The following is an 11,372-nucleotide window of genomic DNA, read 5'->3' as shown; positions in this document are numbered from 1 at the left end:
TTCCCTCTTTTAATCACCAAACTCACCCTACAGTGAGTTTAGTTCTGTACCCCCAGTCATCACTACCCCCTCCATCCAAGAAACAGCGGACACATTTTGATTGCACTACCCTTTATTCCTAGGGTGGAGTTGTTTTGAGTCACATCCTAGGGGTCTTGAGTCCCGTGTATCAAGGCTTCCAGCCCCTCACAGAGATGGAATAAGCATGTTTAGGGAGGCGCATTAGGCAGGTTGCCAAGGTCCCTTTCTAGGGGATACACCATGAAGATGACATTGCCCCAGGGAGGAAGGGCAGGGTGATCTGGTCTGACCACCTCAAAGCCCATGTAGCTGAAGGCCCGAAGCAGGGCACCTGTAAAAGGACAGTACAAATGATTAGAACAAGTGATTAGCTCATCCCATTTATTCCCTCAGAGATCTGATTTATGGAAGCAGTAGAGTACAGGCTTTATTTAGGATGTGTTTTGGTGTGAAGCAAACCTAGGCTCCAGCCCTGACTTTAACACTTCTGATGTTCAATTCTCTCATTGTGAGACTTCCTAGAACTTTTTCTTCACTAAATTTAAGATTAATTTTGTGTGTATGAAGTCTCAACACAGCATCTATCTGGTTAAATGTATTCCAGTTCTGGCTTTGTGCCCAATCCTTTCACATAAGGAATGTTACATTCCCTTGAACTCCTGCCTGGTCCACCACATCTCTTGAATTTTCTGTGTAATTTTATCATTGCTCCCTCAGTCTAACTCTGACACTGCCTCCAGGGACTTTTAGTTAGTTCAGCTACAATGTGCATAAACAGAATACTGAGTGATTTAATTTCTTTTGTAGTGGGGGAGAAGAAAAATCCCTGAAATACCAGGAAAGAGACTCTAACAAAGGAAAATAAGCTTTTGGCTGCCTCTATAGAAAGGACAAGAAAAAAAAAAAAACAGCAGATTCCCACCTCTGTCCTTCCGATTGTTCTGGAAGTTCACAAACACAGAGTCCACACTAGTCTTCTCCTCCACATACTCCAATGTTGCTGTCAAACTAGAGGGCCAGAGAGAACAAGTCAACTCAGGGTCTAGAAAAATTTTTCCGCTTTTGCTGTCCACTTGCCCAGACCAAGAAATCAAAGTTTTTAAACTAGATTTGATAGCTTTTTCTCTGAAGCCAAAGAATTATGACTGGAATGAAATATAAACCACAGAAAAAGTCTAGGAAGAAAGGTCTATTAAGACAAGAAGCTGGAAAGCCCTTTTTGTTATTCTGTTATTTCTGGATTCTCATTTCTATGTTTCTGAATCAGTCCTGCAACTTCCCATAGGCTCTATTCCCTTAAACACCAAAGGTTCTGGGTCACATCACAGGTTTATCTGTATGCTACTTGATTTGTGTGTCCTACCCAGTTCTTGAATCAGCCCACTTACTGATTGTGACACAACAAAAGGATGGAATCCCTTCATCCCTTCCCTCCCCAACTGGCTCATCCTAGCTGAATCACCTTTCCCGATTGCCTTGATCCAAGGCCCGAAATGGGATGTCCAGGAAGAGTCGGTGGTCAGAAAGAAGGCCGTGCCAATGGGCATAGGAATGGGGGGTGAGGCGAAAGTGGAAGTCTAACTGAACTGGATCCTGGTGGAGCAGAATGTCAGTAGACAGCACTGTCAGGTTCCCAGCCTGGAAAATAATAATCATATTCTTCTTACCAAAAGTATTATAGTCTACTGCCTCAGTGTCCACAAGTCAAATTGTACAGATTTGGGTGCCTCTGGAAGCAAGATGAGTCAAATGAGACAAGCTGGGAGAAGTGGAATCTGTCTCAAAAGTCTCCCTTAAACCATTCCTGTTAAGAGTTCTACTTGATATCAGATCTGCAGTCTATGGGGTGTTACTGGATGCTGATCTCATCCCAAGGACTAATTGAGAAATGTACAAATATTTACAGTTTATTTTTATCTTGTTTTGAGACAGTTTCACTATGTTGCCCAGCCTGGCCTTGAACTTCCAGACTCAAGCAATTTTCAGGCTTCAGCTCCCCCATAGCTTGGACTACAAGATGTGTACCATAGTACACAGCTTACTGTTTAAACAAAGCCTTATCATCTATTCTATTTACTCCACTTATTTTCTCATATCGGTTTTCTCTCAAGCTGTTTTTCTAAGATCATGATTCGGAATGTTACTTGCAATATGGTATAAAGATAAATGAAGGAGTTCTAGATTCTAGGTCAGCATCTAAACAGCTTTATGTCCCATATTCCTATAAAGCAAGTCTATATGTCTATAAAGCAAGTCATTATTACATCTCAGCTCCAATGTACTATCTACCTCTAATTTTCTATGACAGACTTTTCCAACTAGCTAATGGCCTCTAAACATTACAACTAGCACTCTGCCCCTATCATGCCCTCAGCTCACATTTCACTTACCGAATACAATTCTTTAAGCTGGTTGTGCTCTTTTTCCTGCTCAGTGCTTTTGCCCACCTGGAGACCTCCTAGGGACTCAGGAGCACTGGAGGCAGCAACGGGGCCGGAGTGTCAAGTCCTCCTGTTCCTTATAAGTGATGCTAGTTGGGAAAATAAACCTAAAGTTAATTTACATTCGAATCTGATTAGGCTATAACTCAAATACTTAGGATTACCTAGGAACACAGGACTAGCCTCTGATACTGTTTTTGTATCATCTATGGACCAGCCTATTTTTCCAAAGCAGTCAAATGGGAAAGTTGTGCAAGTCCCATGCTAGATTTGTCCAACTTTGCTACCAGTTGGGAAATACTTTCAAATTCTTCCTCTTTCCTACATTTTATAATAAATAATAAAAAAAAAAGTACCTTCTGTAACAACAGGGCAGCATCTTCTCCCGGAGGGTGATCCGGTATTTGTAACAGTAAAGATAATAGGCGTATGGTGACCAGATTGGGTAGAGGTAGTTCCGTGTTTTTCCCCTCTTGATATAAGAAAGGGAGTAGAGAGAGGGACGGGACCTGTAACAAGGCAGTTTTTCTGTTCAGTGCCTCCCTGCGGCAAAGTGAAGTTCAGAGACGAGCGGCAGAGGTTCAAGCTATCTTGCCCATTGTGACCTGGAAGGCACTATGACACAAGCACTGAGTCAGCCCTTATGTCACTGGACTCCACTCTGCTGCTGCTTGCCCCACCCTCTTCTTTAACCGACTGCATATTCACTTGACAGAGGTACTTTAAATACTTTAAAGTTTGTATTCGTTTCAAGCACTTGTGCTCACCCATCCTGGACCTTCCACTGGGATACCTCCTTCTAAAACCCACCACTTAAGAGTTCCGACACTGCAGAATAGTTCCAGGACTCTAATTGAACATTTGCTTATTTAGTTCCTGTTCAATATTTTTACTAACATCTCTACCCTACACAGGCATTACAGATTATTGAAGTTCTCCATTATCTTGTAGGGTAGGAATGGAAAACTGAAAACCTCCAGGGGCCCAGGACAGCTAATATAGTTAGACCTGCAGGGCTACATACAAAATGAACTCACACCCTATTTAAAAGATACCAACACAACTCAGCTTCATCTGGTTGCCATACAGAGCCAGTGGTATCAGACTTTATGGTGTTTTTTTTTTCAACCAAAACCAGAAAGAATTTGTGCCAAACTCTTCTTTAAAAGCTAATGAAAAAAAATTGAAACGATGTGTTAGCAAACCTTGGTTTTGAGACCACCAGTGTGAACATCTATATATTCTTTATTCATCCAATAAACATTGAATGAATAAATATTGAACACTGGGCTCACAGTGGTAACCCTAGCTACTCAGAGGGGCTGAGATCTGAGGATCACAGTCCAAAACCAGCCTGGTCAGAAAAGTCCACAAGACTCTTATCTCCATTTAACTACCAAAAAGCCAGAAATTCTGCTGTAGCTCATGTGGTACAGTGCTAGCTTTGAACAAAAAAGCCCAGGAACAATACCCAGGCTCCAAGTTCAAGTCCCAGGACAAGCACACACACAGAAAGAAAGCTGTGTGTGTATGAGAGAGAGGCACAGAGAGAGAGAGAGCGCTAGGCCAGGCACTGTGAGTCTAGGTGCTTGGGATACAATAGTAAAGAAAATGAGGATTCCTGCCACGTGGAACTTCTAAGAATAAAAGAACAAACCTAGAATATAAGTAATATTAGAAGAAGACTGCTGTAGAAATAGAGCTGGGTAAAGAACCATGAAGGGAATGCAGCAGCAGAGCATAGTAACAAGGTGATTTAAATAAGCCTCACTGGAAAAGTAACATTTCATCAAACCCTGAATGAGTTAAGGTTGTTAACAAGCCAAGCATCTGGATATGAGAGGCCCACTAAGAAGCAAGAACCAGTGTAAAAGCCCCAAATAGGAAATGATCCTAGTGTTTTTAAGAAATAGTAAGATAGCCAATATCAATGAGTGAGCTGATACAAGCAATGAGAGCTTGTGGAGTGAGATTATAGAGACTTTGTCACTTGTATGGCCTTTCATTGTTGAATAAAGGGGAAATGATTGCAGAATGGCATGCTTTGACTCCACTTTATAAAAGACCCCTTATCTACGGGGATACCTTATTTCTGGGAGATGGTGACAAGTGGTTGAATTCTGAAATACTTTGGAATACCCACAGAATTTCCTGCTAATAGTATAAAGGAGTTAAGATGTGTCTAAGAACTGAAATAATGGAGTCTCCATCAATTGGCATGAGAAAGGCTAAGGGTTGGGTAGTTTGAGGGAGGGGTTATAAATCATTTTAGTGTGGGACAGTTTTAACTTTGAGATGTCTTTTAGCCACATAGGGGAAGATAATGGATACTCAGTTGGATATTTATATAGAATTTGTGAGAAGTCTTGGATGGAGATGGAAATTTGGAAATTCTTGGCTTATAAATAGCATAAAACTAGAACAGTTCAAGAGAGTATACATTGAGCCTGGAGCCTGTGGCTCATGTCTATAATACTAGCTAATCAGGAGGCTGAAATGTGAGCAAAGTCCATGAGTCTTATCACCAATGAACATCAAAAAGCCAGAAGTGGAGCTGTTGCTGAAGTGGTTGAGTGCTAGCCTTGAGCACAAAAGCTCAAGGACAGAGGCCAAGCCCTGAGTTCAAGCTCCAGAAACCACACACACACATACACACACACAGAAAATGATCATCACAAACGTGTTTGAAATGTCACTGGAGAATGGATGAGGTCTTCTCTCATGTTCCCAGTTTCCAAACAAAATCAAAGGTCCTTGATATAATAAAAACATGTCAAGGTGTCTCACAAAAAGAAGAGTTTCAGCCAGGCTCTGGTGTCTCGTACCTGTAATTCTAGCTACTCAGGAGGCTGAGATCTGAGGATCACAGTTCAAAGCCAGACTGGGTAGGAAAGTCTGTGAGACTCCAATAAATATCAAAAGCCAGGAGTGGAGCTGTTTCAAGTGGTAGAGGGCTATCCTTGACAGTGCCCAGGTTGAGTTCAAGCCTAGGACTGGCGCACACACACAGTCTCACAAAGTGAAAGTTTTGGCAAGGATGTATTTTAGTGTAACAACAGGGTTAAAGCAGGAGGAAATGGAAAGAGAAGCATTTCCTGCTCCCCAAGCAGAAAACAGGACGGGCAGATTGAGACGTGGCCTCTGAGAACACCTGGAGCTAAAGCCAAGCCCCCGTGATTTCTAAAGCCAAGAAGAAGACAGTTTCTTGTCCGGTGTCAGTGCGCTAATTATCATTCCATTATCTGTCCTTAAAACCGGAAACCGAAGCTGGGAGCGCAGAGGGGAAAGGAGCGCCGGGGCGTCCCGGCCACCCCCGCGCCGCCTCCCGGTTCCAGCGCGCCGGCTCAGGCGCGCCGCGGACAGCCCCAGCGGGGCCCTTCCCGCCGCCGGCGCCGGGGTCCTTCTTCGGGTCTTCCTTTGAGTCCGGCATCATGGCGGCGGCCGCCGGCCGAGCACTGCTGCGGGCCGGCGGGGCTGTGCCGCTGCTGCGGGGGGGAGCCCGGGAGTTACTCCGGCCGCGGCTTGACGGGGGGACAGACAGTCTGCAGCGCGGTTTCGGTCTCTCCCATCGTCGGGTGAGGACGGGCTTGGGCTCTGGGGTCCTGGACACTCGTGGGGCTATTGACGTCCAAGTGTCATTTCTGGGGCGCGTTGGGAGTTGGAGGGGCCCGGCCGTGGCGTGGCGGGCTCTCCTGGGGGCGCAGCCGGCCGGGGGCGGGGGTCTCTTGGTGGTGACTCAGCCCAGCCTCCCTACCCCAGGACACGGTCATCGTGGAGCGCTGGTGGAAGGTGCCGCTGGCCAAGGAGGGCCGGAAGCCGCGCCTGCACCGGCGACACCGCGTCTACCGGCTGGTGGAGGACACGAAACACGGGCCCAAAGAGAACCTGGAGCTCATCCTCACGCAGTCTGTGGACGGTAAGGCCTGGGCGCGGAGGTACTTGCCCCCTCAGGCTGATCCTGTTTGACATTCGCTGTTTTGCCTTTCTCTAGTTTGTAGAATATCTGTCTATATGTGAAGAAAGGAAGCCATTAAAAGTACTGTCATTGTAGCCGGGCGCCGGTGGCTCACGCCGCTAAATCCTAGCTGCTCAGGAGACTGAGGTCCGGGGATCGCGGTTTAAAGCCAGCCTGGGCAGGAAAGTCCGAGAGACTCTTAAATTAACAACCAGAAAACCGAAAGGTGCGCTGTGGCTCAAAGTAGTAGAGTGCTAGAGTTGAGTTTTAGAAGAGAGCTTAAGGACAATGCCCAGGCCCTGAGTTCAAGCCCCATGACCGACAGGGAAAAAACAAAAACAAAAAGAAAATTGTGATTGTGATACTGGAAAATTAAAATGTGGATGCAACCATACCATTCTGTGAAGGAGAGACCTGACAGTTTGTTCCATAAATAATGAACTCTTCTGAACAGGTTCTCACTCACAGCAAGTCATACCCAGAATGCTAAAATTCTAAGTAAGGCCCTAAAGAAACAATTACCAGTCTCTCAAGTGTAGTTCCTATTAAATATAACAATTGTTTTTAGGAAAGAATGAAAACTTTTAAGAAAATATGGAAGTGTACCTCCCCTACTGCTACCCCCAAAGACACACACAACTGGGGATGGAGCTCAGGGCCTGGGTCATGCTAGTCAAGATCTCTACCACTGAGCTATAACCCAAGCCAGTTATCTCTCTTTGGTGATACATGTAGTTTTTTGACCCAGTTTTTCTTGTTCTCATCGGCAGAACTTGGAGTCCGTGGTGACCTAGTCTCAGTGAAAAAATCTGTGGGTCGTAATAAACTCCTTCCTCAGGGACTAGCTGTGTATGCATCCCCCGAAAACAAGAAGCTATTTGAAGAGGAGAAATTGGTGAGTGGACAAAAGGAACCTGGAGGAACAAAACATTTAAGGAAAAGTTTTCTCTATGAATTTCCTCCCCTTCCATATTTAATTTAAATAGAAGAATAAGAATCTAAGAATCCTGCCTATCCCTGGCATAATAAGAGTTTGATATTACTTAACATGAACTCATAGGTTTAATTAATTTTCATCTATTTCTTTTCTAGCTGAGACAACAAGGAAAATTAGAGAAAATCCAGACCAAGGCAGGAGAAGCAGTAAGTAGAAAGTTTATTGTTCACCAGCCTCTTCTTGAGAGCTCCCTGATTTCCTCAGAATCTCCTGATTATACACACTAGAGTGTGAGAAAGAAGTGCTACTTCCCTCTTGAGAAATTCTGGTCTTTTATATGAAGTACCATAGCTTATTGAGGTAATCTGGACATAGGGAACCCAATGAAAGTGTGAGGTGAAAACCTAGTAAATAATGTCTCATGCCTGTGGTCCTAGCTACTTAGGAGACAGAATGAGAGGATCATGGTTCTAGGACAGCATGGGCAGAAAAGTTCACAAGACCCTCCCCCTTCTCAAGCCCTTAGGCCAGTGTAAGCTACATGGGAGGCTGAGATGAGGGAGGGCTGAAGTTCAGGTCATCCTGAACAGAAAAGTCCAGGAGATTTCAGCTTGGTGGAAAAAGCTGCTGATGATGGCAGGAACCTATCAGTCCAGCAACAATGGGAAGCCTGAAATAAAGTTGTCATGGACCAGGACAGTAAGTGAGGCCCTATCTCAAATGTAACCAGAGAAAAGCAGGCCTGGAGACAAGGCTCAATGATGAGTTTCTGCATAGCACATCTGAGGCCCCAAGTCCAGGGCCCAGTAACCTTCTTGTCTTCCCTACAAACGAATGTGAGATGAAGTCTCTACCTTTAGGATCATTTACAGATAAGTAAAATGTAGAGTTGAGAAGGCAGTAAACTCAATGCAGTACATTTTAAGAGTTACATGCATCATAATGGTCTTAAGGGTGACTGCAGAGGGCCTCTTCTCAGATGGGATCAGTAGGCTTTGAACAGTCCAGGAGAATGGAAAAAGTTCTTTTTAAAAAAATGTATTATAAAGGGGGTGTACAGAGGGTTTTCAGTTACATAAGTTAGATAATGAGTACATTTCTTTTTGCATAGTGTTACCCCTTCCTCACTGTCTCCCAGTTTTTTCCTCCTGGGAAAAGTGTTCTTAAAGGAGAAAAAGTTTAAGTAGAAATTTAAGGCACATTTTAACAAAGTAGACCAGTCTAGGAAAAACAGAGGATTTACATAGTATAATATTAGGAAACATGGCTAGAAAGGGGATTAGAAGAGGATGTGCAGAACATTTTGAATCATCAATTAATGAATTAATATTTCATTCTGTAAGCAAAAAAGAACTATCAGTTGGTGCAGGTAGCAGTACAAGTCCATTTAAAATGGTATGAATAACAGTCTTGTTTTTTGTTTTTGGTCAGTGGGGACTGAACTAGGCCTGAGCACTGTCCCTCAGCTCTTCAGATCAAGGCTAGCACTCTATCACTTGAGCCACAGCACCACTTCCAGCTTTTTCTGTGTATTTGGTGCTGAGGAATTGAATCCAGGGCCTCATTCATGCAAGGCAAGCACTCTACCGCTGAGCCACCTTTCCAGCCCCAAAGATCTAGAAACTTTTTTTTTTGGCCAGTCCTGGGGCTTGAACTCGGCCTGGGCACTGTTTCTGAGCTTCTTTTGCTGAAGGCCAGCATTCTACCACTTGAGCCACAGCACTACTTCTGGCTTTTTCTGTTAATGTGGTACTGAGGAATTGAACCAAGGGCTTCATGAATGCTAGGCATATACTCTACCACTGAGCCACCTCCCCAGCCCATGAATAACAGTCTTTAAAGGCCATTCCATCCTAGATATACTGGGAGTCCTTTTTGATGATCCTGACTAATGTTCCTAGCTTTGGTACAGTAGTGTATATAGGTGACATCCTTGTAAAAGGTTTGTTAAAATATCCTTTTACCTTATCAGCCACAATACAATAAGGCTATATCTATCTTTCCCATCCATTTTCTCCCCATCTTGAGTATGAAGCAGAAATTGTGTCCTTATTTTCTGAACTCTCAGACATGTGACTTTTTTTTTTTTTTTTTTGGGTCCGGTCGTGGGGCTGAACTCTGGGCCGGGGCACTATCCCTCAGCTCTTCAACTCAAGGCTAGCGCTCTACCACTTGAGCCACAGCGCCACTTCCGGATTTTTCTTTTTGCTTATGTGGTGCTGAGGAATCGAACCCAGGGCCTCAGGCATGCAAGGCAAGCGCTCTACCACTGAGCCACCTTCCCAGCCCTAGACAATGTGACTCTTAACAAATGGTTGTTCTCCTTTGACTCCAATTCAAATCTCAGTCCCTATTTATAATTCTTTTCAGACAGTAAAATTTCTGAGAGGCTGTCACCTAGAAGTGGGAATGAAGAACAATGTCAAATGGGAGCTGAACCCTGAAATAGTTGCCCGCCACTTCTTCAAGAATGTGAGTGTTTCAAAACACCACCTCGAGACAGTGCTTCCTCTGGGAAGGAAGCCCCAACTTTAATCCTTCATTCCAGAAGGGTATGAGCATCGAGCTGGAGTTAAAAGTATTCTTTGGTTTGCAGGGAGTGGGAGGGAAAGGATTGAGATAACAGACTTTAAAGATAGGAAAAGTTGGAGGAGGTAGGGAGAGCCTGGGAATACATGAATTACGGGAGAATTACTACTCTCATGGGTGAGAGTGATTTTAATGAGTTTCTATCTGTAAATTCACCTCCCTTTCTGGAAAGTCAGACTAAGTTTCTCTGCTGTGGTCAGTTTTGTATCCTTCCATGAAATCAACCAGAATAAATTCTCCTGTACAGGAAATTGTAGAGGAGGTAGCTTTATGTGGTTGCCTGAAATGGCATCCTTAAGGATTCATTTCGCTGATTTTTTTCCCCCAGCTTGGTGTTGTAGTTGCTCCACATGCATTAAAGTTACCAGAGGAGCCTATCACACGGTGGGGCGAGTACTGGTGTGAGGTGACGGTGAGTGTTTCAAGTATTGTTTTTCCCTTTTTCTCACTGGGAGAAACATCAACATGAAAAGATGGAGTTGGGTAATGTTAGCTCTGCCTGACTGTTTTTTGTGCTGGTTTTTGTTTTTTGTTTTTTTCCAGGTAAACGGACTTGACACTGTGAGAGTTCCTATGTCTGTGGTCATGTTTGAGAAGCCCAAGACCAAAAGATATAAGTACTGGTTAGCTCAGCAAGCTACCAAGGCCTTGCCCTCCACCGACTCCCAGACAATCTGAATCTCCCCTCTAGTTCTGCAAAGCAGAATCAGGAACAGTGGAGTAAAAATGAGCCGGCACCTTGGCCTCACTCCTAGCTCTGACAAAGTGTGGGTTTTAGAGAACATATGGACATGCCAGACTGAAAGGCATATGTCTGTGTTGACTCTTCCATGTTACCATCTGCACCTCTCAACAGTTCTCACATCCGGCTTTATTGGGACAGTTCTGCTCAGGAAGTACTAGACTATAGATTTATGTTGCATTGCAGTGGACTAAAACAGTCTGGATCCTATTTAGCCTCTTCCCTTGGAGTTAACTGGAGCAAATAGAAGAGCTAGCCATCATCTCTAGTACTTGGCTCTCATCATCTGAACTGAACATTTATATATCATACAGAAATAAAGACCTGTGTTCTTTTTTTTAGGTATTATTTAATGGCTTCAGTATACTGGGAATAGGACATCCAAAGTAAGTTTTTTTTTTTTTTTTTTTTTTTTTTGGTCAGTTGTGGGTCTGAACTCTGGGCCTGGGCACTGTCCCTCAGCTCTTCAGCTCAAGGCTAGTGCTTTACCACCTGAGCCACAGCACCACTTCTGGCTTTTCCTGCTTATGTGGTGCTGAGGAATCAAACCCAGGGCCTCATGCATGCAAGACAAGCGCTCTATCACTGAGCCACCTTCCTAGCCTGTAAGATGTTTTTGTGAGCCACTGAAGGTTTGTGGCTAAAAAGGAGAAGAGTATATTAAGTTGCTATGTCCTACAGTTATTA

The 11,372-nt window shown here is 44.1% G+C and overlaps 2 protein-coding genes across 2 annotated transcripts; one reads left to right on the top strand and one right to left on the bottom strand.

Annotated features, from left to right (window-relative positions):
* Nucleotides 1-94: 94 nt before the first annotated feature.
* Oaz3 (ornithine decarboxylase antizyme 3) lies at nucleotides 95-5,892 on the bottom strand. The gene is given in 7 exon segments (XM_070013812.1): nucleotides 95-352; nucleotides 944-1,029; nucleotides 1,484-1,659; nucleotides 2,412-2,489; nucleotides 2,491-2,551; nucleotides 2,819-2,995; nucleotides 5,774-5,892. Coding segments are annotated over 7 exon segments (840 nt in total). The 3' UTR covers nucleotides 95-209.
* Mrpl9 (mitochondrial ribosomal protein L9) lies at nucleotides 5,879-11,030 on the top strand. The gene is made up of 7 exons (XM_070013674.1): nucleotides 5,879-6,037; nucleotides 6,222-6,378; nucleotides 7,188-7,312; nucleotides 7,510-7,560; nucleotides 9,725-9,826; nucleotides 10,272-10,355; nucleotides 10,487-11,030. Exons 1-7 carry the CDS (start codon nucleotides 5,894-5,896, stop codon nucleotides 10,619-10,621), a joined length of 798 nt encoding a protein of 265 aa, XP_069869775.1. The 5' UTR covers nucleotides 5,879-5,893; the 3' UTR covers nucleotides 10,622-11,030.
* Nucleotides 11,031-11,372: the final 342 nt, after the last annotated feature.

This window comes from Dipodomys merriami, unplaced genomic scaffold (genome assembly GCF_024711535.1).
Source record: "Dipodomys merriami isolate MVZ:Mamm:240054 unplaced genomic scaffold, mDipMer1.0.p SCAF_92, whole genome shotgun sequence".
Classification (NCBI taxonomy): domain Eukaryota; kingdom Metazoa; phylum Chordata; class Mammalia; order Rodentia; family Heteromyidae; genus Dipodomys; species Dipodomys merriami.
Note: the sequence above shows the minus strand (reverse complement) of the source record. Positions and strands in the feature narration are given on the sequence as shown.